The 22,831-nt window shown below is 38.5% G+C and overlaps 1 protein-coding gene across 2 annotated transcripts in view; it reads left to right on the top strand.

The window, feature by feature from the left end:
* The window catches only part of MIGA1 (mitoguardin 1), a 99,903-nt gene that overhangs the window by 14,781 nt on the left and 62,291 nt on the right, over nt 1-22,831 (top strand). For both annotated transcript variants that reach the window (XM_078072875.1, XM_078072876.1), the window contains exons 3-7: nt 2,771-2,948; nt 5,167-5,303; nt 13,953-14,079; nt 15,799-15,932; nt 16,897-17,020. In XM_078072875.1, the coding sequence (XP_077929001.1) occupies nt 2,771-2,948; nt 5,167-5,303; nt 13,953-14,079; nt 15,799-15,932; nt 16,897-17,020 (700 nt within the window). The remainder of the gene's footprint in view (nt 1-2,770; nt 2,949-5,166; nt 5,304-13,952; nt 14,080-15,798; nt 15,933-16,896; nt 17,021-22,831) is intronic.

The raw sequence follows: 22,831 nt of genomic DNA, 5'->3' as shown, positions 1-22,831 counted from the left end.
AGGCATTCCTTGGCTATGGCAGCATAACTGTAATCTCTGCCTCCCTCTTCACATGGCTTTCTCTTTTGTGTCTCTATGTGTCCTTTAATCCCTTATAAGGGCACTTATTTGATTTAGGGTCCACCCTAAAACAATGTGATGTCATCTTGATTCTTACCTTAATTACATGGACAAAGACTTTATTTTTAAATAAGATCATAATCTGATATTCAAGGTTAATGTGAATTTTGGGGGGACACTATTTAAGCCACACACCTTCTAGTCCTAATTTGCTGAGTTTTTTAAAAATCATGAGTGGATGTTGAATATTTTCAAATGTTCTTTTTGAATTTATTGAGATTATATTATGGCGTTTCTTCTTGGTTTGTTATTATGGTAAGTTACATTGATTGATATTTGAATGTTGAACCAGATTTGCATTCCTAGGATATACACTACTAGATCATCTATAGTATTCATTTTATATATTGCTGGATTCAATATGTTAATATTTTGTGAAGGATTTTTTAAAAAATCAACATTATAGATACTACCCTATAATTTTTTTGTAATGTCTTTGGTTTTGATATTAATAATAATGCTGGCTTCAAAAAATGATTGGGAAGAATTCCCTCATTGAATGGAATTGATATTTCTTTCTTAAATACTTAGTAGAATTTGCCATATCATTTGTTAAAAGGTTTTATTTAACTACATATTCAATTTCTTTGCTATCTATTTCTTCCTGAGTGAATTTTGATAGTTTCTATTTTTCAAGAAATTGGTCCATTTCATCTAAAATTGTTGAGTTTATGGGCATAGAGTTGTTTATAGTAATCCTTTTCATATCTGTAAAGTCTTTAGTGATGACACCTCTTTTATTTCTGATTTTGGTAATATGTGTCTTTTCTCTCTCCCTCTCTCTCTCTCTCTTTTTGTTTGTTTTTGGTCAGACCGGTTAGAGCTTTGTCAGTTTTATTTTTTCCCCCTGAAACCTATTGGGAGTGAACCTATTGATTTTTTTAAACACTTTTGTTTTTATTGATTTGTCTTTCTATTTCATTGATTTCTGTTTAGTCTTTATTACTTCCTGTCTTCTGCTTGCTTTGGATTGAATTTGTTCTTTTCTCTAGTTTCTTAAGGCAAAAACTCAGATTATGGATTTGATACCTTTCTTCTTTAATATAAGCATTTAATGGTATAAATTTCCTTTGGAAGTTAAAGCTGCATCCCACAGATTAGGTGTTTTGTTCTTTGGAAGGGATAGAGAAGGGTATTGATGCAGTTCATGCCCCTCCACAAAACTCCTGTTTCCTTCCAGTCCTATACCATTAGGGAGACTTAGGGCTCTAGCAGTCTTTTCTGTGAGTAGAGCCTGGTGGGATTCACGAAGATAAAACCTGCAAAAAGTATGGATTACCCCATCTTTGCAGCATCCCCCCTGCTCCCCAGGGGTACTTTATCCTCTCTCACCAGTGCACACTGTCTTTACCAATTTACCAGGCAAACTAACTGAACTCATCTTACTGATGTCCTGCTGTGTTTTATCTCTGCATGCCAGAGCTTATGTCCTGTCTCTTCATGCAGAGATACCTGTGTCTCTTTAGGGCCAGTTGATTGCCCTTTGACCTCAGCATTGTGATGGGTTCAAGAAAAAATGAAAATTTGCCATTTGTCTGGCTTTTTTGTTATTGTGAGTTTGGAAGTGACACTCCTTCCAGCGCTCTACACCTCAAGACTATGGCTTTATTTTATTGCTCTCCTGTATTTTTTACTATTGATAGTGTCTGTCCCCTAAGACAAAGTTAATTACCTCTTGCTCTGATGTTGATACTTAGTGTATACTTATATTACTGTATTTATCACACTGTACTGTAATTATCTGTGAATATATTTGTCTCTACTATTAGCACACTGCTTGAAGGAGGCAAGATCTGTGTCCTCTATACCTAGTACTTCCTGATCATTGAAAGGCATTGATATTTGCTTGTTGAAGAAAATTACAGTAAGATTTTAATTTTAATTTTCATAGCACAGTGTGGTACATTGTAAAATGCTGAGTAAATATTTGTTGAATAATTCATGCATAAAGGGTTTATTCAGATAGCATTTAGAAATTGAGTTAATTTGGGGCTCCTGGGTGGCACAGTCTCTCTCAAATAAATAAATAAATAAATAAATAAAATAAATCTTAAAAAAAAGAAATTGAGTTAATTCATGTTTGTCCAGATTTCCAGATAGTTTAAAAAAAAAATTGGTTTGTTTTAAAACTCTGAATTAGGGGTGCCTGGGTGGCTCAGTTGGTTAAGCGTCTGACTCTTGATCTCAGCTCAGTTCTTGATTTCAGGGTTGTGAGTTCAAGCCCCACATTGGGCTCCATGCTGGGCATGGAGCCTACTCAAAAAACAAAAACAAAACAAAGCAAAACTCTGAATTAGTCATTCCTGTAATTTAAAATCTTGCAATGATTCAGACATTTAGTTGCATGAAAATCATTAGTTCAATAGGTTTTAATGGAGTTGAATTATTTTGTGTTCCTTTTGACTTTTGTGGTAATATTGTTTACCTAAGAACTTCAGAAAGTAATAAATAATACATTTTGCTTGTTTTTAAAATTCAGGTTGGGCTAGTTGTCATTTAAAGAGTGTGAAATAATATTCTCTCGGTAGTACTTAGAACTAGTACTAATATAGTATTCATTCTTAACTTAAGAATAAGTTTTGTTCTTACGTCTTTATTTTAAGTGAACAAATATAAGAAGCTTTTTTCAGTCTACCTGCATCTTTTCCAGATAAAATTTTCACCAGTAGCAAAAAAGTTGTTTGTGGTAACTGCAGTGAGTGCTGTATCTGTAATTTTTCTGGCCCATCACTTTAAAAGAAGACGTGGAAAGAAGAAAGGAAAAATACTACCATGGGAACCAGAGCACCTTGTACTTGAATACACTAAAAGAGCAGCATCAGACAAAGGTATGTGGAGATAGCTGAATTAAGTCTACAAAGGAAATTTTATATATAAATCATAACTGGAGTGATTTCAGTGTTTTAGTCTTCAAAATTCCTTTCCTTAATATTTAACTCACAGATTATACAGATTCATTTTAGAAAGATTAGAACATACAAATAAGCAAACAAAAAATTAAAATCACCTGATATTCTGCTACCCAGAAGTAATGACTGATAATACTATGGTATATATCCATTTCTATTTGCATTTAAATATATTGAGACATAAAATTCTATATTATGTACAAATAAATGGTGTATAGTAAAATTATAATTATACCTTTGTAGCCTGCTTGTAAGATATTTAATAATATGTAAGAATGTTTTTCTAGGTCAACAAATGTATTTCTATGCTATCATTTTTAATATGTACCTAGTGTTAAATTTGTAAATATATACACCAGTTTATTTAAGCAGTTCCCTCTTGTTCCCTTTAGAATGTTTTTTTTTTGCTTCGCATATACTTGTCTGATTATTTTCTTAGTATATAAGTAGAAGTAGAATTGCTGGTCTTTAAAAGATCTGTAGTTTTTGTTAGAGATACAGTACATACTGCCAAAGTGTATTAATAACAATAATTTCTTGAGCATGCTGAATTTCTTATTTTTTTAAATTTTTAATTATTTTTAATTTATTAGAGGATCATATGCTTTTTTTAAAAAATTTTTTTTTAAGATTTTATTTATTTGACAGAGAGAGACATAGCGAGAGAGGGAACACAAGCGGGGGAGCGGGAGAGGGAGAAGCAGACTCCCGGCTGAGCAGGGAGCCCCATGTGGGGCTCGATCCCAGGCCCCTGGGATCATGACCTGAGCCGAAGGCAGACACTTAACGACTGAGCCACCCAGGTGCCCCCAATGATCATATGCTTTTGTGATTAATTTGTCCAGTAAATAATCAATGAATGACTATTTTGTGCCAAGTACAGTGAACATTACAGTAATGATGGTTCTCACTTAATGAGATTTTACTAGATCTCAGGTGTAGTACTAAATGCTGTGTATTCACTTCATTATTTAACCTTTATAGCAATCCTATGAATTAGGACTACATCCTGTGTTAGTGTTTAAACATAAAGAAAATTGAGATAAGGAAAACTTAAGTGACCTGCTCAGGGTCATATAAGTCCAGGAGATGAGGAGTGTCTTAACTGTTGCATTAAGATGAACTAAGACACAGCGTCTGCCACAGATGAATAGATAGATGGTTAGGGGAGACAGAACTATAAAAAACTAATTACAATGTAATGTGTAATTTAATCCTCAGGAAAGGAAGTGCTTATATTTTGTTAAATTTATTTATTTATTTATTTTTAAGATTTTATTTATTTATTTTGAGAGAGAGAGAATGAGAGACAGAGAGCATGAGAGGGAGGAGGGTCAGAGGGAGAAGCAGACTCCCTGCTGAGCAGGGAGCCCGATGTGGGACTCGATCCCGGGACTCCAGGATCATGACCTGAGCCGAAGGCAGTCGCTTAACCAACTGAGCCACCCAGGCGCCCTATTTATTTATTTTTAAATTTTTAAAATATTTTATTTATTTATTTGACAGAGAGAGACACAGCAAGAGAGGGAACACAAGCAGGGGGAGTGGGAGAGGGAGAGGGAGAAGCAGGCCTCCCGCTGAGCAGGGAGCCTGATGCGGGGCTCGATGCCAGGACCCCAGGATCATGACCTGAGCCGAAGGCAGATGCCTAACGACTGAGCCACCCAGGCACCCCTGTTTTGTTAATTTGTAACTTGAAGGTTCATAGTTGCCAGTATTTTTTTTTTAAAGATTTTATTTTTAATTAATCTCTGCACCCAACATGGAACTTGAACTCATAAACCCAAGATCAAGAGTTACACACTCCACTGACTGAGCCAGGCAGGCACCCCTAGTTGCCAGTATTCTTATACTGATTACAATAGATCAATCAAATATTGCTCTAATTAATTAGATGAATATTTTATTCTTAATTTAAGAAGCAGAGTTTAGCAGTGTTAAAAGCAGTTGTGAAGAGATGTAGATTTTAATAATGGTGTACATTTAATAATTTACACAATTGAGTGGGATGAATTTTAAAATTAGAAGCTTTCTGAATGAATATAATGTAAACTTTGAGATTTTACTGAGATTTTATCTGAAATTTATCATTGGAGTTACTAATACTTCTAATATTATTGATATATTTGTTTGGTAGGTTCAAGTTGTTCCAGTAGTAGACAGAATTTGACATTATCTTTAAGTTCTGCCAAAGACAAAGGATCTCAGTCTTGTAACTATGCTAATGGAGGACTTTTCAGTAAATACTCAGGTTCTGCACAGAGTTTAGCCTCCGTAAGTAACGAAAATAATTTATTATTTTATAGATCTACTTTTGTGTCTATTGTTATCTATTTGTTTAAATGTCATATAATTATAGATAGCTCTTAGTATGGAAAGAATCTTAAATCATCTGGTTTTGTCTGTTTTCTTTAAGCAAGTAAAATTTTCCTTTTGCTGAATAACCAGCCAGTTTGGTTCCAGCTTTCTTGAGTAAGTGATGTGGACACACAGGATCCTGTAGAATAGTGTTGATGTGGAAGTATTGCTTTAAAACTAGGTGTTCTGCAAAAAAGCTGGAAGATAACAGCCAGACTTTGTACTAGGTCACAAAATAATGAGCCTGAGTAGGTAAAAGTGTGTGGCTTGCTGAAGCCAAATGTGGAGTTCCTCACCTTGTTCTTTGGAGCATTAATATAGTATTGATTGACAAGTGAGGAATAAAGTTAGTATTGTTGAAGTTTAATATAGTTAAAAAATTTGTTAAATAAGTAAGATATACATTTACTACTAAATAAAGAAGAGGCAAAAAAAAAAAAAAAGTATAGTGATAAATGTGTTCCTGATCCTCTTGGTTCTCCTCCTTAGAGACAAACAACACTGGTAATTTCTTACATATATACTTCTGGGAGGGTATGCCTCTACCATCATATATATTCATTATTTTAAATAGTTATTGAACACCATATTCTGTACCTTGCTTCTATGTTTTGTTGGAATATATAGCTGCCCCATTCTTAAGTGCCTAAAAATATACTAAATTTTTAAAGGCTATTCTGTGGTAGGAACATCTAGATCAAAGGCCTGCAGGCTTTTAGTTCCTCTTTAAAACTGAGCAGGATAATGAAATATATGCCCATTCTATAATCTGGATTTACTCTGTGTCAGAGAAGTGCCTCTGTTTTGAAACTTTTCAACTGAAAGTTGAAGCTGTTTTTCTTAACTAAGTAGAGAAAGGGAGTTTCATGATAAATTTGAGTAGAAAGTCTTTAGAATCACTTTATTGTACTTGCCTAAGCGACCTCATCATTCCAGTGCCAGGGCTATGAACCCAGATTTCTGCCTTTTACTGAGTGCCCAAACAAGGCAACAGATGTGGAAAGGAGGGGACAGGGTCCATAAAACTTGGTAATTGGATATGAGAAGTGTGGGAAGAGAAGTTAAAGATGACTTTCTGTTTTCTAGTTTGGGAAATTATGGGGATGGAAGTATTATTAGTGAACCTGAGAGGAGGAAAAGTTTTTGTTTTGGGAAGATACAGAGCTACTTTTTTTTTTTTTTTAGATTTTATTTATTTATTTGTCAGAGAGAGAGATCGAGAGAGAGAGAGCACAAGCGGGGGAGCGGCAGGCAGAGGAAGAAGCAGAGGAGCCCAGTGTGGGACTCGATCCCATGATCCTGCTTAACCATCTGAGCCACCCAGGCACCCCCAGAGCTCCTTTTTGATATAGGCAGCTTAAGATGCCAGCAGAAGAGCTGAGTAGAATCACCAAATATTTCCACCAGATGGAAAAAAGGGCTAGATTTCTTTATTTTTATTTTTTAAAAGATTTATTTATTTGTTTTGAGAAAGAGAGAGCGCCCATGAGTGGGGAGAGGGGCAGAGACAGAATCCCAAGCAGACTTCCCGCTGAGCGTGGAGCCCAACACAGGGCTTGATCTCATGACCCATGAGATCATGACCTGAGCTGAAATCACGAGTCAGACATTAAACTGACTGAGCCACCCAGGCCCCCCTAGATTTATTTAAAAAGGACACAAAACTGGAAGTAGAGACTACGTAGTCATTTGCATAGAGGTGACCTAAATGATTGGCTCAGTGCACCTTGGTAGGGAAGGGAAGATGATAGAGGCTTTTCAATTTTAGTTATTGTTTAGCAGAGAATCAGCATTTTTTTTTTAATTTTATTATGTTGTTAGTCACCATACAATACATCATTGGTTTTTCATGTGGTGATCCATCCATTGTTTTCGTATAACACCCAGTGCTCCATTCAGTACGTGCCCTCCTTAATACCCATCACTGGGCTAACCAATCCCCCCTCCCCTCTCCCCTCTAGAGCCCTGTTTGTTTCTCAGGTCCATAGTCTCTCATGGTTCATCTCTCCCTCCAATTCCCCCTCCCCATTTTTCCCTTCCTTCTCCTAATGTCCTCCATGTTATTCCTTATGTTCCACAAATAAGTGAAACCATATGATAATTGACTTTCTCTGCTTGACTTATTTCACTTAGCATAATCTCCTCCAGTCCCATCCATGTTGATGTAAAAGTTGGGTATTCATCCTTTCTGATGGCTGAGTAATATTCCATTGTATATATGGACCGCATCTTCTTTATCCATTCATCTGTTGAAGGGCATCTCGGCTCTTTCCACAGTTTGGCTATTGCACACATTGCTGCTATGAACATTGGGATGCATATGGCCCTTCTTTTCACTACATCTATGTCTTTGGCGTAAATACCCAGTAGTGCAGTTGCTGGGTCATAGGGTAGCTCTATTTTTAAATTTTTGAGGAACCTCCACACTGTTTTTCAAAGTGGCTGTACCAACTTACATTCCCACCAGCAGTGTAAGAGGGTTTCCCTTTCTCCACAACCTCTCCAACATTTGTTGTTTCTTTCTCTGTCCATTTTTGCCATTCTAACTGGTGTAAGGTGGTATCTCAATGTGGTTTTGATTTGGCTTTCCCTGATGGCTAATGATGATGAACATTTTTTCATGTGTCTGTTAGCCATTTGTATGTCTTCTTCAGAGAAGTGTCTTTTCCTATCTTCTGCCCACTTTCTGACTTGATTATTTGTTTTTTGGGTGTTGAGTTTGAGAAGTTCTTTATAGATCTTGGGTACCAGCCCTTTATCTGTAGTGTCATTTGCAAATATCTTCTCCCATTCTGTGGGTTGCCTCTTTGTTTTGTTGACTGTTTCCTTTGCTGTGCAGAAGCTTTTTATGTTGGTGAAGTCCCAAAAGTTCATTTTTGCTTTTGTTTCACTAGCTTTTGGAGATGTATCTTGAAAGAAGTTGCTGTGGGCGATGTCAAAGAGGTTACTGCCTATGTTCTCCTGTAGGATTTTGATGGATTCCTGTCTCACATTGAGGTCTTTCATCCACTTTGAGTTTATCTTTGTGAATGGTGTTAGAGAATGGTCGAGTTTCATTCTTCTGCATGTGGCTGTCCAATTTTCCCAGCACCATTTATTGAAGAGACTGTCTTTTTTCCGTTGCATGTTTTTTCCTGCTTTGTCAAAGATTATTTGACCATAGAGTTGAGGGTCCATATCTGGGTTCTCTATTCTGTTCCATTGGTCTGTATGTCTGTTTTTGTGCCAGTACCATGCTGTCTTGGTGATCACAGCTTTGTAATATAGCTTGAAATCGGGCAATGTGATGCCCCCAGCTTTGTTTTTCTTTTTCAACATTTCCTTGGCGATTCGGGGTCTTTTCTGATTCCAAACAAATTTTAGGATTGTTTGTTCCAGCACTTTGAAAAATGTCATTGGAATTTTGATCGGGATGGCATTGAAGGTATAGATTGCTCTGGGTAGCATAGACATTTTAACAATGTTTATTCTTCCGATCCATGAGCATGGAATATTTTTCCATCTTTTTGTGTCTTCTTCAATTTCTTTCATGAGTGTTTTGTAGTTCCTGGAGTATAGATCCTTTACCTCTTTGGTTAGGTTTATTCCGAGGTATCTTATGGTTTTTGGTGCTATTGTAAATGGAATCGTTTCTCTAATTTCTCTTACTACAGTTGCGTTGTTAGTGTATAAGAAAGCAACTGATTTCTGTGCATTGATTTTGTATCCTGCCACATTACTGAATTGCTGGATGAGTTCTAGTAATTTGGGGGTAGAGTCTTTTGGGTTTTCCACATAAAGTATCATGTCATCTGCGAAAAGAGAGAGTTTGACTTCTTCTTTGCCAATTTGAATACCTTTTATTTCTTTTTGTTGTCTGATTGCTGTTGCTAGGACTTCTAGTACTATGTTGAACAATAGTGGCAAGAGTGGGCATCCTTGACGTGTTCCTGATCTTAAGGGAAAGGCTCTCAGCTTTTCCCCATTGAGGATGATATTTGCTGTGGGTTTTTCATAGATGGATTTTATGAACTTGAGGAATGTTCCCTCTATCCCTATACTCTGGAGAGTTTTAATCAGGAAAGGATGTTGTATTTTGTCAAATGCTTTTTCTGCATCAATTGAGAGGACCATATGGTTTTTCTCCCTCCTCTTATTAATGTGTTCTATCACATTGGTTGATTTGCGAATGTTGAACCACCCTTGCATCCCGGGGATAAATCCCACTTGGTCGTGGTGGATGATCCTTTTAATATATTGTTGGATCCTATTAGCTAGGATTTTGTTGAGGATTTTGGAATCCATATTCATCAGGGATATTGGTCTGAAATTCTCCTTTTTGATGGGGTCTTTGCCTGGTTTGGGGATTAAGGTAATGCTGGCCTCATAGAATGAGTTTGGAAGTTTTCCTTCTGTTTCTATTTTTTGGAACAGCTTCAGTAGAATAGGTATTATTTCTTCTTTGAATGTTTGGTAGAATTCCCCAGGGAATCCATCAGGCCTTGGACTCTTGTTTTTTGGGAGGTTTTTTTTTTTTTATTGTTATGTTAATCCCCATACAGTACATCATTAGTTTTAGATATAGTGTTCCATGATTCATTGTTTGTGCATAACACCCAGTGCTCCATGCAGAACGTGCCCTCCTCAATACCCATCACCAGGCTAACCCATCCTCCCATCCCCCTCCCCTCTAGAACCCTCAGTTTGTTTTTCAGAGTCCATCGTCTCTCATGGTTCGTCTACCCCTCCGATTTCCCCCCCTTCATTCTTCTTTTTTGGGAGGTTTTTGATCACTGTTTCAATCTCATTACTGGTTATTGTCCTATTCAGGTTGTCAATTTCTTCCTGTTTCAGTCTTGGCAGCTTATAGGTTTCCAGGAAGGCCTCCATTTCATCCAGATTGCTCAGTTTATTGGCATATAGTTATTGATAATAATTTCTAATAATTGTTTCTATTTCCTTGGTCTTAGTCGTGATCTCTCCCCTTTCATTCATAATTTTATTAATTTGGGTCCTTTCTCTTTTCTTTTGGATAAGTCTGGCCAGTGGTTTATCGATCTTATTAATTCTTTCAAAGAACCAACTTCTAGTTTCGTTGATCTGATCTACTGTGTTTCTGGTTTCTAATTCATTGATTTCTGCTTTGATTTTAATTATTTCTCTTCTAATGCATGGCTTAGGCATCGTTTGTTGCTTTTTCTCTAGTTCTTTAAGGTTTAGAGTTAGTTGGTGAATTTGGGATTTTTCTATTTTTTTAAGTGAGGCTTGGATGGCTATGTATTTCCCCCTTAGGACTGCCTTTGCAGTATCCCATAGGTTTTGGACCGATGTGTTTTCGTTCTTGTTGATTTCCATGAATTGTTTAAGTTCTTCTTTGATTTCGTGTTTGACCCAAACATTCTTGAGCAGAGTGGTCTTTAGCTTCCGAGTGTTTGAATTTCTGCTAAATTTTTTCTTGTGATTGAGTTCCAGTTTTAAAGCATTGTGGTCTGAGAATATGCAGGGAATAATCTCAATCTTTTGGTATCGATTGAGACCTGATTTGTGACCCAGTATATGGTCTATTCTGGAGAAAGTTCCATGTGCGCTCGAGAAGAATGAGTATTCTGTTGTTTTAGGGTGGAATGTTCTGTAAATATCTATGAAGTCCATCTGGTCCAATGTATCATTCAAAGCTCTTGTTTCCTTGTTGATTTTCTGCTTAGATGATCTGTCCATTGCTGAGAGTGGAGTATTGAGGTCTTCTACAATTAACGTATTGTTATCAGTATGACTCTTTATTTTGGTTAACAGTTGGCTTGTGTAGATGGCTGCTCCCATGTTGGGGGCATAGATATTTACAATTGTTAGATCTTCTTGTTGGATAGACCCTTTAAGAATGATATAGTGTCCTTGTGTGTCTCTTATTACAGACTTTAGTTTAAAATCTAATTTGTCTGATATAAGAATTGCTACCCCAGCTTTCTTTTGAGGTCCGCTGGCATGGAAGATGGATCTCCATCTCTTCACTTTCAGTCTGGATGTATCTTTAGGTTCAAAATGAGTCTCTTGTAGACAGCATATGGATGGGTCCTGTCTTTTTATCCAATCTGCAACCCTGTGCTGTTTTATGGGAGCATTTAGGCCATTCATGTTGAGAGTGATTATTGAAAGATATGAATTAATTGTTATCATGTTGCCTGTGAAGACGTTGTTTTTATATGTTGTCCCTGTAAATTTCTGTTGTATATCACTCTTGGGGTCTTTCTCCTTTTATAGAACCCCCCTTAATATTTCTTGCAGGGCCGGCTTAGTGGTCACATATTCTTTCAGTTTCTGCCGGTCGTGGAAGCTCTGCATCTTTCTTTTTTTTTTTTTTTTTTAAGATTTTATTTATTTATTTGAGAGAGAGAATGAGATAGAGAGAGAGCATGAGAAGGGGGAGGGTCAGAGGGAGAAGCAGACTCCCTGCCGAGCAGGGAGTCCGATGCGGGACTCGATCCCGGAACTCCAGGATCATGACCTGAGCCGAAGGCAGTGGCTTAACCAACTGAGCCACCCAGGCGCCCATCTCTGCATCTTTCCATCCATTCTAAATGAAAGCCTTGCCGGATAAAGTATTCTTGGCTGCCTGTTCTTCTCATTTAGTCTTGCCAGTCCTTTCTGGCTTGCCAGGTCTCTGTGGATAGGTCTGACGTTATTCTGATGTTCCTCCCTCTGTTCGTAAGGAATCTCTTCCCCCAACTGCCCTTAAGATGGTTTCCTTGGTTCTAAGATTTGCAAGTTTTACTATTACATGCCGGGGTGTTGGCCTGTTTTCCTTGATCTTAGGAGGGGTCCTCTCTGCCTCTAGGACTCGAATGTTTGTTTCATTCCCCAGATTAGGGAAGTTCTCAGCTACGATTTGCTCAAATACATCTTCTAGTCTTCTCTCCTCTCCAATCCCTCCGGGATTCCAATTATTCTGACATTGGAACGCCTCATGGTGTCACTTATTTCTCTGATTCTATTTTCATGGATTCTGAGTTGTTTTTCCCTGGCCTCCTCTTTTCCCTTTTTATCTATTATATTGTCTTCCAGGTCACTTACTCGCTCTTCTGCCTCAGTTACCCTAGCTGTTAGATTATCTAGATTGGATTAGATCTCATTGATAGCATTTTTAAGTTCTGCCAATTCACCTTTTATTTCTGCCCTTAGAGACTCTATGTTGCCATTAATTGATTTCTCCATTCTAGCCATTGTCTTCACAATTGCTAGCCTGAATTCCATCTCCGACATCTTGGTTATATATGCATCCATTTGTAAATCTGCAGCATAAGTCATAATCTCTGAGTCTTTTCTATTTTGGGGGCTCCTCCTCCTAGTCATTCTGTTGATGGGTGTTTGAGGGAATGTATAGAGTGCAAGTTATTGACCAGAACCCAAGCAAGATGCACCTGTTTTCTTGGGACCTTAGGGTTGCTGGCCTCTTGTTTTCCCGGCCTGTCTTCTGGGGCCTGCCGCGCTGTTAGTCAGGCAACGCTGTTTGGGCGGAGTTGCCCTGCGCCCCTGTGGCGGGGGATGGGCTCAGCGGGAATCAGTTTTTGGGGCTTTTGTTCTCTGACGGCTTTCCCTGGCGGCTTTCCGCGTCTCTTCCGCGAGTCAGAGCAGAAGAGACCGTTTCCAACCTTCTGCCTCAGAGCAGAGACCTGTCTGTTCTTCAGTGAGCACTCCAGGCCACACTGTCTCCGTTTCTGTCCGTGCTGCTATAAACTGCAGCGGCCTGGGTTGTGCGCCCCTCCACAGCGCTCCCAGTCCTGCCTCCAGGTCGGGGCACGTCTCTGCCCTTTGTGCTTCTAAAACTGCCAGCCACTCCCAGTTCGCCCGCGCGCCACCCTGCAGCTCCAGGTTTCCGCCCCGGGGGCTGCCCTAGAGTCCTTTTCCTGCCGCTACCGGTCTGTGAGTCTGTGCCTGTCCGCAGCACGCGAGGCTGTTGCTCACTGGCGGTGTAGGATCCCCACGGGCAGGCACCCTCCCGCTTCGTTTATCCTCCGATATCTGCCCGCGGAATCACCGCTTCCCGCTTTGTACCTCAAAACCAACCTCCGGCGATATTCCTTTTGTGGAGATCCAGATCTTCTTACATCTCAGGCTGGTTTCGTGGGTGCTCAGAGTGGTCTGGTAGATATCCAGCTCAATTCCGGGGACTGGTTGAAATAGGGTCCCCTACTCCTCCGCCATCTTTCCCCTAGCTCTGGGAATCAGCATTGTTAATAAATTCTAAAAAGGAAATAAGCTAGTTACCTCAAACCAAAGTAAGTGTGGATAAAATTTATGAGTAAATACTTAATAAAACAGTAAACTATAAAAATAACTGCTTGATTTTTTTGGAAATAACTGATTTTTGTTTGAAATACTCTTTGTGTATTTTTGAGCAAACAAAGGCTTAAAATACTTAGGGTCTTATGACTCCTAACTGAATATAATTAGATTTATTTCTTCAGGTAGGAATTACATGGGTTGTTTTACCAGGAATAGGATTTATATAAATAACTTAAAAATATAAAAGATGGCAAAATGCTGTCACAAAACAGATTTTGAAGTAACTTTTGTCGATCTTAATTTTAGGTCCAGAGTGTAAATTCTTGTCATAGCTGTGCTTGCGGCAATTCTAACTCCTGGGACAAAGCAGATGAAGATGATATTAAACTTGTTAATATTCCTGTGACCACTCCTGAGAACTTATACTTGATGGGTAGGAATAACATAAAAAAGTTTTAAGATACTATACTCACATTTAATGGGAAACTAAAGAATGATGAATTATTTTAAGGAAAGCAACATAATTTTAAAATGTTCTTATATCTGTTGAATCTAGTGTACATAACAAAACCTATTATATTAGTTTCTGGAGGATGCTCTAACAAATTACCACAAACATGGTCATTTAAACAGCAGAAATGTATTCTCTCAGAGTTGTGGAGGCCAGAAGACCAAAATCATCACTGGGCTGGAAGCAAGGTATCATTAGAGCTATGCTTCCTCTGGAGGCTTAGGGGAGTATCTGTTACTTACCCTTCTGAGCTTCTGATGGCTTCTGGCTTGTGGCCATGTGACTCCAATCTCTACCTTGCATCATCACCTCCTCTCTGTGTACCAGATCTCCCTCTGCTTCTTACTGGGACAGTTGTGATTGGATTTTGGGTCCACCAAATAATCTAGAATAATCTCCCCATGTTAAATTCCTTAATTTAATCACATCTGCAAAGACCCCTTTTCTTTGTAAGGTAATATTTACAGGTTCCAGAGACTAGGACCTGACATCTTTGGGTGGCCATTATTCAATCTGCTACACTCATCTAACCTGATTTATTGATTCTTTTTTTTTTTCTTTTTAAAGATTTACTTATTTATTTTAGAGAGAGAGAAAGCAGTGGGAGGGGTAGAGGGAGAGGGAGAAAGAACCTCAAACAGACTCTGCACTAAGTGCAGAGCCTGATGCAGGACTTGATCTCATGACCCTGAGGTCATGACCTGAGCCGAAACCAAAAGTCAGATGCCTAACTGACTGAGCCACCCAGGCACCTCTATTTATTTTTATTTTAAGTAGGTTCCATGCCCAACCTGGGGTTTGAACTCATGACCCTGAGATCAAGAGTTGCCTGCTTTACCAACTGAGCCAACCAGTCACCCCCAAATCCAGTAGCTTTTAAAAATCTTTTTCTTTTATATGTCTAGAAAAATTGAAGTTTTGAAATATTTTCGTTTTGTTTGAAATACATAATTATTTTGGTAAGACTTTTTTTTTTACTTGGAGAAAAAGAAGCACATATTCACCTTTTTTTCCCCCCATAAAAGCTGTCTAGCTGAGGGGATTTGGAATTTCTACTTGGACTGTAACTCTTGATGGGTTTTCCAACAGTCTTGTAGATTTTTAACTGACTGAACAGTTTATCCATCCAAATCAACAAGTTGGTATCATGTAGTTTAAGAAACCTTTTGTTGGTAAAAAAAGATGGAAAAACTTTATTCTATGGGGCGCCTGGGTGGCTCAGTCGGTTAAGCATCTGCTTTTGGCTTAGGTCATGATCCCAGCATCCTGGAATCGAGCTCCACATCGGGCTACCTGCTCAGCGGGAAGCCTGCTTTTCACCGCCACGCACCCCCCCAGCTTGTGTTCCTGCTCTTGCTATCTCTCTGTCAAATAAATAAGTAAAATCTTAAAAAAAAAACCAAAAAACCATATTGGTTATTTCTCTCTGATTTTTGGTTGACTGGAACTATAGACCTAGAATATATTGGGAAATTATAATTCTGTTATGAAATGAGGTGAACATAAAATTATTCTTTAGTGCCAAAATTATAGTCAGACTGTGCCATTGTTGGTAACTATATGAGAAAGACTCCAGCCCATAATAATTTTCTTTTGGCATTGGTTTTTCTTATTTACAACTGTTCTGTTCTTAATTCATAGGTATGGAATTGTTTGAAGAGGCGTTGCGTCGATGGGAGCAAGCTCTCACCTTTCGAAATAGACAGGCTGAGGATGAAGCCTGTAGTTCCATTAAATTGGGTGCAGGAGATGCCATTGCCGAAGAAAGTGTAGATGTAAGATTTATCTGAGAATGGCCTTTATAATATTGGAAGAGTTGAACAATGTTTAATGTTGATTCAGTGTACTTGCTTTTGTGGCATTTAATACAACTGTTTCTTTTCTTTTTTTTTTTTGTCTCCCTTGGGATTATGTGGGTGTATGTCTTATTGGGCTTTTTCTGTTCCGTGAATTATTAAATCCCATATTTGCAATTCATAATCAAGTTCCCTGATTTTCCAAGAATATGTAGAATTAAGCTAATATGATTTTTTTTTTTAAGATTTTATTTATTTATTTGACAGAGAGAGAGATAGCGAGAGAGGGAACACAAGCAGGGGGAGTGTGAGCAGGAGAAGCAGTCTTCCCGCTGAGCAGGGAGCCCGATGCGGGACTCGATCCCAGGACCCTGGGATCATGACCTGAGCCGAAGACAGACGCTTAACGACTGAGCCACCCAGGCGCCCCAAGCTAATATGATTTCTAAAGGGATTTTTAAAAGTCTGTTTTATACTTTATGTTTAATTAAGTGCCATTATATTCATAAAAGCCACCTAGAGTTTGAACTGGACTGGTACTTACTGATCATCTTGGCTAGTGATTCTCAAATTTGAGCATGCATCAGAATCATCTGAAAGGCTTGTTAAAACAGACTTGGGTTTCTAATTCAGTGGCTGGGGTAGGCCCTGAGAATTTGTGTTTCTAGCAACTTCCCGGATGATACTGATGCTGCTGGTCAGGGATCTTACTTTGAGAACACCTGATCGAGTCCCACCCTTAAATTTACAGATAGAGAAGCTGAATCCCTAAGAACTGAGGTGACCTGGCCAAAGGCCCAGCTCGAACCCAGTGCTGTCACCACCCAACAGTCGTTGCGCATCATCCCACACTTTCTCTGCCTTTCATTTAAGAGTGAAAGGTATTGAGGATTTTAGTTTTCAAATCTAATATTAGCTGTGTGTACTTTTTCTCTCCTTGTAGGATATTATTAGTACTGAATTTATCCATAAACTTGAAGCTCTGCTGCAAAGAGCATATCGTCTCCAAGAGGAGTTTGAAGCTACCCTGGGGGCATCTGATTCTAATTCCCTTGTTAATGATATCGGTAAGATGGTATTTTATATGGTTTTTATGAAATGTGTGAAAATTTTCTTTTATATTCTTGGCATCATTTGCTTAAGGGTATTAATATGATTACATATTTTTTAGAAAATAGTAAGAGAAAAAGATTCTATCATATTTACTGGTTTTTTTCTTTCAGTTTTATTTTTCTAGAGTGAACTTAATGCCCTTAAGATTTAATGTCAAATGCTTACCATAGGTAGGATTGGGACTTTGTTTTAAAATTATATTCTAAGGGAAGGAATCCCAGTCCAAGTGTTGGAGAGAGGAAGAAAATAAACAATAATATAAAAATGGGACAGAGACACATCTCAAAAATATGCATGTAGCTCATGGCATACATTTAAAATATTTTAAGTAATTCTATTTCTTGACCCCATTTTAACTGCAGGCTAGATTTTCATATCAGCCCTCAGGACATGCATTATTATATACCATTTTATTTTATACTTTCAAGAGAAAAGAACTTAGGAAAAGACTTCTTAAGTGACGTCTTCAAAGGGGTGAATGATTAAAATTGCTTCCTTGAATTCTGTAAATGTTCCAAAGAATTAAGACAAAATTACATTGCATCTCTTTTTGGTAAAAATACATATTTTTTAGGTTTGAGGGGAATTGTTACTTAGGTAAAAGATTTCATTCGTATTAGAATTAAGAATTACTGTGTAGGGGTGCCTGGCTGGCTCAGTTGGAGGAGCGTGTGACTCTTTAGGGTCATGAGTTCGAGCCCCCCATCGGGTATAGAGATTACTAAAAAAAACTTAAAAGAATTATTGTCTATATGTCATAGTGTTATATGAAGCCTCTTTGTATTATTTTGCTCTTTCCTTTTTCATACTGTATCGTCAACAAAATTATTCATTAGGCTTGAGTATTTTTTAATAGTTTCTCTGTTCTTATCATAGATGGCATAATGTTTTGACATGTGGAGGTTACAGGGCAGAAAAGAAGTAGACAGTATTCATGTCAACAAATAGAATTTTTCAAAGCCTTCATTTTATATTTATAGTTTTTTCTACACAGTTTCTTTTGTAACTTACTATAATGACATTTAGAAAGGACAGAGAGAAGGAATTTTAAAAGAATTCAAGTGTAACAATGGAATGGAACAACTGGAAAAAGATAGGAAAGTAGTTAAGTGGCAAGGAAAACCACAGAGAAAAAGGAGTAGGAAAAAATTATAAGGAGGGGAGAGGAAAAGGGCCCCAAGGCTTAATGTCTAATTCTAGGAATGGAGGCTTTGCCCTCACTGTTCTAATTGTCTACCTACAATTTCTTTCCAGCCTCATGGTAAGGATCATGTAGGTGTGTAGTTCTTGTATTTGTTACTCTTGTAATGTGCATCTCAGATTTGACTCTGTTTAGCATGCCCAGAGTTTCTTTTTTCCACTGACCATGGAGGTTGGCAAAGTCCATCTCTGATTTTTTTTAGGTTATCAGGTTATAAAGATTTCTTAGGTGCTGCCCCAAAAGGTCTGCTTTGGGTTCACATTGTTCTGGACAAGAAGTCCCCTAGGCAGATGGCTTAATTTCTAGAGCCTTCAAGTTGTTTCTGAGTAAATTGTTAATTTGGAACTCTAAATGGATAGGATTCCTACAGTGGAACCCATAATCAATCCATAAATTTGGTTAGCTTAGGTTTGGAATAAATTCCCAACCCAACCCATGTCTTAACCTGGGCTGTCACTGGCTTCTAAGCTGACTGGCTTTTTCCTGCAGTGCCTTGGCCTGTTATTGCCCTGAGGATTCCAGTTGACATGAAGCTGTTATATTTTGTTCCTTCTTGGGAGTTCTTTGGAAATTGTTCTCTTTTTGAAAGTTTCCATTTTTGAACTTCTGGACTGAAACAACTCAATCTATGGTCAGGATTCTGGTAGGAGAGTACCTCTGTTATATCTGTTGGTTGATACTGATCAAAATTGCTTAGAAGTAAATTAGCTCTCCTCATTCTCTAAATCCAAATTCATTTTACACATTTAATTTATATTACTGGGAGGCAACTTATGGCTAATAGTCATAAGTAAAGATGTTAATAAATAACTTCAGAGGTTCAGGAGTGAATTTAAACCAAGTATTGATCTTATTTCAGTGAATAATTCACTGTTTCGGAATTTATTTTGTCTTATTTGATGAAATTATATATTTTTTTCTCTTAAGAATTTGATAGGTTTTCAAGGTTAGAAGATTTCTCAGCAGTCATCTAATTTATCTCCTTTCCCCTCTGTCCTGTACTTAATAACTAACACCTGCCTTTGCTTGCATGTTACCATGTGCGGGGCCCTTTGCTGAGCACTTACATACATTGTAGTTTCTTCTTTCCCTGAGGTACTACACTGAGTGAAAATTATCTCACTTAATCTTCACAGCAACTTAATATAAATATAGTTATCATCCTCATTTTTCAGATGGGGAAAGAGGAAAGGAGATAGTAACTTCCCTAGAGTTGCATGGCTATTAAATGACAGAACCCATATTTGGACCCAGGCAGGCTAACTTCAGAGTTCATATTCCGAACCACCACACTAGATTCCCTCACTACTTTATAAGACAGATACCTTCCTTGAATGGGATGATTGACTGTGAACTCTGTGAGTAGAGTATGCCTACTGGCAAAGTTCCCTTTAGGAGATGTAATCGTGGAGCAGGCAGCCTGGAAACCCCACAGCTGCTAAAGAAAGGAAACATTTCTTGTGGTAGTAAGTAATTTATTTATTTATTTATTTTTTTATTTTTTTATTTTTATTTTTTTAAGATTTTATTTATTTATTTGAGAGAGAGAATGAGCATGAGCAGGGGGAGGAGCAGAGGGAAAGGGAGAAGCAGACTCCCTGCTAAGCAGGGAGCCTGACTAGGGGGCTCGATCCCAGGACTCTGAGATCATGACCCGAGCCGAAGGCAGACGCTTAACCGACTGAGCCACCCAGGCGCCCCAGTATTTATTTATTAAAAAGATTTTATTTATTTATTTATTTGAGAGAGAGAGAGAGAGAGAGGGCGTGCAGATGCATGAATGGGATGGGGGAAGGGCAGAGGGCAAGGGAGAGGAAGAGAAAAGAATCCCAAGCAGACTCCATGCTGAGCGAAGAGTCCAACAGGGGGCTTGATCTCATGACCCTGAGATCATGGCCTGAGCTGAAACCAAGAGTTGGACACTTAACTGAGCCATTTGGGCGTCCCTGTGGTGGTATTTATTTAATGTGGATCTTCCTTTCCTTAAAAATTTTTCCTTCTTCCATATGTGTGTGAGGATCTGAGATTAACTCTTGTATCTTTCTTCCTCTCTCAGGCCCCCTAGGCACTCTAGACATACTCACTCATTCTGTAGAAGGAAGTTATCAAGGTTTAATCCAAGGACAAAAGAAGAGAGCTACTATTCTTACCTGAGGGAAATAGTGCCAGCTGAATTTAAAGTTTCTATTTATTTATTTAGTAATCTCTACATCCAATGTGGATCTCAATTTCATGACCCTGAGATCAAGAGTTGCATGCTCTTCCAACTGAGCTAACCAGGGGCCCCAGTAGCAGCTGAATTTAGTGTAGTATTTTAATGATTACTCTAATGGATTACCCTTTGGCCTGTATCTCCATAATAACCGAAAGCAGAGAGTCCAGATTCACACTAACTGGGTTCAAATCCTGGCTTCAGCATTTATGAGCTGTGTGATTATATAACTTGTCTAAACTTCAGCCTTCTTATCTGAGAAATGGGCATATAATACCTATTTTCAAAATAATTATGAGGATTAAATGAAATAATACATATAAAGTGCTAGGTACAGGTAACAGTGTTTATTGGGTTGGAATTTGGAACTTCTCTGGGACACTCAGGAAGGCTGTGGGTTTTTTGATGTTCTTATTTTACCTTATTCCTATATTTGCTAATTTCGAGGTATTCTTTAAAATTTCTTGGGTGCCTGGCAGGTTCAGTTGGTAGGATGTGTGACTCTTGATCTCAAGGTTGTGAGTTCAGGTGCCATGTTGGGTGTGGAGATTACTTAAAAATAAAATCTTTAAAAAAATAAAAAAATATAATTTCTTGTCCACTGATAACATCTTCCTGCTGTCCAGTGATGCTATAATTTTTTCCATTAATTTTTTTTTCTGTCATTTTTTTTTTTTTTTTTAAAGATTTTATTTATTTATTTGACAGAGAGAGACACAGCGAGAGAGAGAGCACAAGCAGGGGGAGTGGGAGAGGGAGAGGGAGAAGCAGGCTTCCCGCCGAGCAGGGAGCCCGATGCGGGGCTCGATCCCAGGACCCTGGGATCATGACCTGAGCTGAAGGCAGACGCTTAACGACTGAGCCACCCAGGCGCCCCTTCTGTCATTTTTTTAAAGATTTTATTTATTTATTTGACAGAGAGAGAGAGAGAACACAAGTAGGCAGAGTGGCAGGCAGAGGGAGAGGGAGAAGCAGGCTGTCCACCGAGCAGGGAGCCCGACGTGGGGCTTGATCCCAGGACCCTAGGATCATGACCTGAGCCGAAGGCAGCTGTTTAACTGACTGAGCCACCCCGGTGCTCCTTTTCTGTCATTTTCAATGGGCCTTTGGGAAGAAGGAGAAGTAAATGCCTATGCTCTACTATCTTGAAGTAGAAATTCTGGACATTATAATCAGAGCCCAAGGACTACATTAGCTTTCAAACATTGCTAATGTTGAGCTTATAGTTACTAAAACTTGTAAGTTCTTTGTTATTGTTAGATTTGTTGTTAAGCTATATATTCCCTCATTTATTCTTGTGCAGTTGTTTTGGACCCAAGTTTTAGATGTTATATTTATTATTCTTACTAAATTGTTACTTCTGAGTCATCATTCCGAATTGTTAAGATCATTTAGATTTTGATTTGATATCCCTTTCATCTATCAGTCTCTAGTTTGGTCAGTTTGGTCTAGTTGGTCATCAGTGCTCTCATCGAAACCATTAACACAAAGTATTTAAAGGAAAGCTTGTTACCTTCTACTCATGACACTTCTGATGCCAAGTGTATGTTTCCCATATGAAGCAATTCTCCAGTTCTCTTTAGACATCAACTGGATGTCCTACAGTTTAATTCAGTTATGACACTAACTTTCCAGAGTTTACACAGACCCCACAGATGAAGGGCTCTGCCTCACAAGACTGCCCTCTACTCACATGCCAATTACAAGTCCAGGTTCCCCAGACTTCTGACGAACCATCAGTAAATCAGGAGTTCTGCAGTTCCCTCCTTAAGTTTGACAGTTTGCTAGAACAGCTCACAGAACTTAGGGAAACACTTTACTTACTATCACCAGTTTATTATAAAAGGTACTAACTCAGGAACAAATGGAAGAGATGCATAGGACAAGGTATGGGGAATAGGCCTAGGGCTTTTATGCCCTCTCCAGGTGCACAAGCCTCCCAATACTTTTTTTTTTTTTAAAGATTTTATTTATTTATTTGACAGAGAGAGACACAGCAAGAGAGGGAACACAAGCAGGGGGAGTGGGAGAGGGAGAAGCAGGCTTCCCGCGGAGCAGGGAGCCCAATGTGGGGCTCGATCCCAGGACCCTGGGATCACGACCTGAGCCACCCAGGTGCCCCAAGCCTCTCAATACTTTGATGTGTTCTCTAACCTGGCAGCTCTCTGAACCCTGGTTTAGGGTTTTTATGGAGACTCCCATTATGGAGGCATGATTGATTAAATCATTGGCCATTGCTGATTAATGTGATCCTCAGCTCTTTTCCCCTCAGGGATTGGGTTTGGAGCTGAAAATTCCAGCCTTCTAGTCGTATGGTTGGTCCCTTAGCAACCATCCCCCACCTCCAGAAGT

The sequence above is a fragment of the Halichoerus grypus genome, chromosome 5 (assembly GCF_964656455.1).
Source record: "Halichoerus grypus chromosome 5, mHalGry1.hap1.1, whole genome shotgun sequence".
Lineage (NCBI taxonomy): Eukaryota > Metazoa > Chordata > Mammalia > Carnivora > Phocidae > Halichoerus > Halichoerus grypus.
Note: the sequence above shows the minus strand (reverse complement) of the source record. Positions and strands in the feature narration are given on the sequence as shown.